Source organism: Montipora foliosa, chromosome 4, assembly GCF_036669935.1.
Source record: "Montipora foliosa isolate CH-2021 chromosome 4, ASM3666993v2, whole genome shotgun sequence".
NCBI lineage: Eukaryota > Metazoa > Cnidaria > Anthozoa > Scleractinia > Acroporidae > Montipora > Montipora foliosa.
Window position 1 is genome coordinate 29,722,632 of NC_090872.1, and position 5,000 is coordinate 29,727,631.

Here is a 5,000-nt window from a genome sequence, read left to right on the forward strand (position 1 = left end):
GGAATAAGTATTGCCACAACATAATTCTTCCATTAAAGGATTATGATGTGTACAGTAAGAAATGGTAATTAAAGAATTAAATTCCGATTTAACGCTTATTCAATATTGATGGCGCGTATGCAACAACATTTATATTGCGCGTTCAAAACAAAAACAGTTGCAATTAATTTAATTAAAGCTCCCCCGGGTTTTGCATGGAAGATTTATCAAGGAATGACTAGATACAATTGACTCCGTAGAAAATTCTCTATCGACTTCTTGCCACTAGTTTTAATAAGCAGACACACCAAATAATCTACAATGTAGATCTGACTCCAATTTGTTCCCGGCTGTCAAATATAATGTTACAAGAGACCTGATCTGAGTATCTTTGAAAAGTTGTCACTCTGGACGTTCATCGGGATCGATTGTACATGCACACGTTATTAATTCCAAAGCTTTCGCAGTAGTCAAGGAATAGAGAAGCTCGACCTAAGAAGACTGTCCTGTAGCTTACCAATAAAATCAACAAAAAAATCTCGTAATTATTCACACCGATCATAATCGCTGCCAACAATATCGATCGAAAACAAATCGCAATACAACGTAACAAGCAACTTGTAGATCGCAGGTTGAAACGGTACGAAAGAATATCAAAGAGCAAGACTTACCTAGATGCACATTAAATATTAGAGGATATCTTTACGGTGTGAGGGAAATCTTAATCAGGAAAAACCTCATGGATTTCCTGGTATGCTATCTTGTCATCTTTCCATCTTGTCTCTATCGTTTCACAAAGGGTCTGGGTCTGAGTCTTGTGGGAGTAGCCGCTGTTCAGCTGAACTGTTAATCCAAAAGGCTTCTGGGTAGTTTTGAATGTGGCGGTTATTTCAAGGGATAAGAGTAAATAATTTTTCGAATACTTGATCAATTCTATTTATTTGGAAAGAAAGACCATGCCGGAGACGATTCCTGTTCGTGTGGCTCTCAGAATTAGACCACTTGTTCCCAAAGAGATCGGCGATGGATGTAAAGAATGCATCAGGTGTATTCCGGGACAGCCACAAGTTGTCATGGGCGAAGACAAAGCGTTCACTTACGATTACGTGTTCCAAACTTTCAGTAAACAGGAGGATCTTTACAACAAAACTGTGGTTCCCTTAGTTGAAGGATTTTTCAAGGGTTACAATGCTACCGTTCTTGCTTACGGACAAACTGGCTCTGGTAAAACGTTCTCAATGGGAACAGCTTTCACCTTGTGCAACGAAACCGGTGAAACGAAAGGTGTGATTCCTCGACTCATCGAAACAATTTTCCAGTGGATAGAGCAAAGAAAAAATGAAACGGAGTTCTTTTTAAAGGCCTCATTTTTAGAGGTAATGTATTCACATTGATTTTAAAAAGTTTACATAACTTTAATGATATGGGTCGTGCCGACGTATTAAACTTCAAGATCTCATACATACGTGTACATGCTTTAAGAAAGACATAACTTATGATCATTGGCGTGAAATGACATCTCACGTCTAACCTTTTGACGAACATGAAGGAAGCGATTCTAAAGTGTTTGAGGTGTGAATGGGTTAATAAAACAGTTAATTCAATAGCTTCGATTTTGATCTATTCTGGGTTGGACATTGCAAATTTTATAACAATGACTGCTGTCAAACTCAAAATGCACAGTGACAAGTGCTTTAGGGTGCTAAGAAAAAATGGAAAATTTGTATCAACTACATAATTGAAGGCCATACGGTGCCATCTCATGCAAATTAGCCTTTTAAAGAACAGGACATATAACAACAGGCATTTTTTTTATTTAGTGATATGCAAATAGTGGGCTCTGTGTTTGTTCCTTGTGCTGCATAGTGATGTAATAAAATGCTTGCATGATAAATAGATACGCCAATATTCTGGACAAGTTTGTTTTGTATGTCACTCAAAACAGATGAGATCTTTTTTCCTTTGTACGAAAACACTGGTTTTGGTTTTCCTCATTAACTGAACTGGTGGAAAATATTATGTCCTCATTACGGTACATTTTTTGATTTTCAGATTCATAATGGAGAGATTCATGACTTGTTAAATCCATGCCAATCAGATGAATCTCGCATAGCAGTTAGGGACACCCATGATGGTGGAATTAAGGTAACTAACTGGACTTTTAATAGACCTGACCAAATAAATACCATATTATTTGTTGAGGGTATGCTACATGTACTCTAATACAAGTTTAAACTTAACAACAGCCATAACATGGGATTAGGTCTGAACCTTTGAGAGTCTACAATACTATTTAACTTAATTACGTTTTAAAGTATGATTGTCTAGGTGAGTGTAGTACTGAGAAGGACTGTTTGAGATGACATTGACTGACGTTTCGACAACCTGAGCGGAAGTCATCTTCAGAGTCAATTGATTTGTGTAATGTCAGTAGATACTATAAGAACTCCAGTCGTACACGTAAATGTCATTAGTGTTACAGCACTAACTACTACCAACGGATCGTACTGGAAAGCTGGTTTACTAACTTTGGGCAGATACCTATAAACTGATGCCTACAACTTCCCGCACCCTACAAATGACTCATCGACAACATCAACAGACAAACAACACACTGATTTACTCTCACAGTACTGCCCAACGTATTATATGATACACGTGCAGACCTTAGACCTATAGACGGATTGAAACGCACCTATCACTGTTTAGTCTTTTCAGCCAATTACATCTAGGCTCAACTGACAGTCGTCCAAAAACATCACAAATAAGTTGACCAATGACATCTACGACCGGAGTTCTTATAGTATCTACTGACGTTACACAAATCACTTGACTCTGAAGATGACTTCCGCTCAGGTTGTCGAAACGTCAGTCAATGTCATCTCAAACAGTCCCTCTCAGGTCTACACTCACCCGGACGATCGTACTTTACTTAATTATGATATGACTCCTGGGTTCAAACCATTTACGATAATACTATTTAAAGGCCCACCTTCAACCAACAGGCTTTTCGGCCGTGTGTTTGTTAGGAAAATTTGCATTGCTTATTGCAATGATCTGATTGGATGAATTTCAGCTTTGGTGGTATTTTCATAATTATATGAAAGTTGTTCCACAACACGCAAGGCCTGTAAGGTGAATATGGGCCTCTAAATTTAGCTTTTAAGAAAGCAGAGAAAAAACGAATTAATTTTTTCAGAAATCTTTTTATTGGTGTTTGACTGGCTTAATTCATTTAGAATATTTCTAAATACTTAAGTTAATGTGTGAAGCAGTTTTCAATCACAAAGAATAGGAAAGTTTGAATTTCTATGGGAAGCTAATACCTGTGATACTTTGGAGTAAACCTTTCACACTTGAGTTCCCAAGCACATGCTGCTAATCTGAGCATATGCTTTTCCCATTGTGTTTAGATTGCAGGCCTACAAGAACTCACAGTTACTTGTGGAGAAGATCTCATCCGCTGTTTGGAGCAGGGCTCAGCTTCAAGAGCCACAGGAGCTACTGCAATGAATTCCAGATCAAGCAGATCCCATGCTATTTTTACCATCACTCTTGAACAGAAAGAGCTGCAAGGGTAAAATTAACAAGTCTAGAATAAAATCAGTCTGCAGTGAAGCTACCTCAAATGTTTCTAACTAAGGACACTTTCCATTTGACAGAACTGACTGGCCAGACCGAGCCTTTGGAAGGACTAACTCTACAACGCTTTCAAATTAACACACTTTGAGGATGATACATGTATATACTCCTCCAGAAGAATACGAGGGATTATCATGCAAGTGTTCCTTCAAATTGTTGCATTTTCTTTGCAAACTGACGGGTCTGGCCGGCCAGTTCTGACAAAAGGAAAGTGCCCTTAAAGTAACAGTAACTTGCAATGCAAATAAACAGGAGGGGGTGCATCATTTATTGATCAGACAACATTATGCCCTTGTATGACAACCCCTTGCTTCAGAGACAATAATACGCAATCTCAACAACAGTGGTGAGAAAATCGAAAACCAATACAATTTTACCTTTTACAGTGTACGTACCTTATATAAAAAAGGCACTGAAAGAGCTAGACCCCTTTTACAGTCTTGTACTGCATACAACAGGAAATTAGAGTTTAATTTGGTTTAGTAAATGTAAAAAAAATCTAATCACAGAGATTTTTGTCGAACCGTTAATAATAATAAAAATTAGCGATAGTAACTTAGAAAAAAAATTTTCATGTTACACGTAAGTTGATCAGTTACCTTCTGAGATGATACATAACCGTTAGTTAAAATGAAACTTTATTTTCTCTGACTTAAGAAGTGAACTTAGAAAAGCAAAATTCCACTTGGTGGATTTGGCTGGATCAGAAAGAGTAAAAAAGACACATGCTCAAGGGGAACGCTTTAAAGAAGGTAAGAAACTCAGTCTACAAATATCTGCATCTGCACATGCATGTCTAGCACTTGGCCAACTCTCTGCTTAGAGACTTTAGGTGATTTACAATGTAATACACCATATTCTAAGCCTTTGCGTCAAGCTGACCACATTTGCTAGAGAGACCTCTGTATCAAAGACTCCATGCATTTCACTTAAATTTTTTTTTCCAGAGAAACGGTAGCGCTTTAATACTCCTTGTGCGTGGTGACTCAAAAGAGAAACTACTGTATTTGCACAATGATGTTAAATACCGGTCTTACAAAGATAGCACTTTCTTTTGAATCGCTTCAGGCAAGACAAAAAGTGGTTATTTTTGTTTTTGTCTGTTGCCGTTGCTGTTGTGTTATCGGACTGGCACGGGCTGTACTTGAAGAAGACCTTTGCTCCCGTGCATTTTGCACGTAGGGTACGCGGCATTTTGTGCCTGACCTGATCGGGGCAGTCTCTCTTCTCTGCCACCCCACCCTCTCTTACTATCCCACCCCTCTCACGATTTGACCGAGTTCCTTCTTTCCTTTTCCAGGTGTTAACATCAACAAAGGTCTCCTTGCTCTTGGTAACGTGATTAGCGCCCTGAGTGACGAGCTCAGAAAATCAAACGC

General features: G+C 38.4%; 2 protein-coding genes across 2 annotated transcripts in view; one reads left to right on the forward strand and one right to left on the reverse strand.

Annotated features, from left to right (window-relative positions):
• Positions 1–771, reverse strand: part of LOC138000565 (SH3 domain-containing protein 19-like) — a 16,755-nt gene extending 15,984 nt beyond the window's left edge. Inside the window, exon 1 of the mRNA XM_068847064.1 lies at positions 651–771. The gene's annotated coding sequence lies outside the window, so the exon portion shown is untranslated. The remainder of the gene's footprint in view (positions 1–650) is intronic.
• An 82-nt stretch (positions 772–853) lies between these two features.
• LOC138000570 (chromosome-associated kinesin KIF4-like) overlaps positions 854–5,000 on the forward strand; it is a 39,896-nt gene continuing 35,749 nt past the window's right edge. Inside the window, exons 1-5 of the mRNA XM_068847071.1 lie at positions 854–1,355; positions 2,032–2,124; positions 3,393–3,556; positions 4,279–4,373; positions 4,922–5,000. The exon at positions 4,922–5,000 is cut by the window's right edge and continues 44 nt beyond it. Coding sequence (XP_068703172.1) covers positions 936–1,355; positions 2,032–2,124; positions 3,393–3,556; positions 4,279–4,373; positions 4,922–5,000 — 851 coding nt within the window. The 5' untranslated portion in view covers positions 854–935. The remainder of the gene's footprint in view (positions 1,356–2,031; positions 2,125–3,392; positions 3,557–4,278; positions 4,374–4,921) is intronic.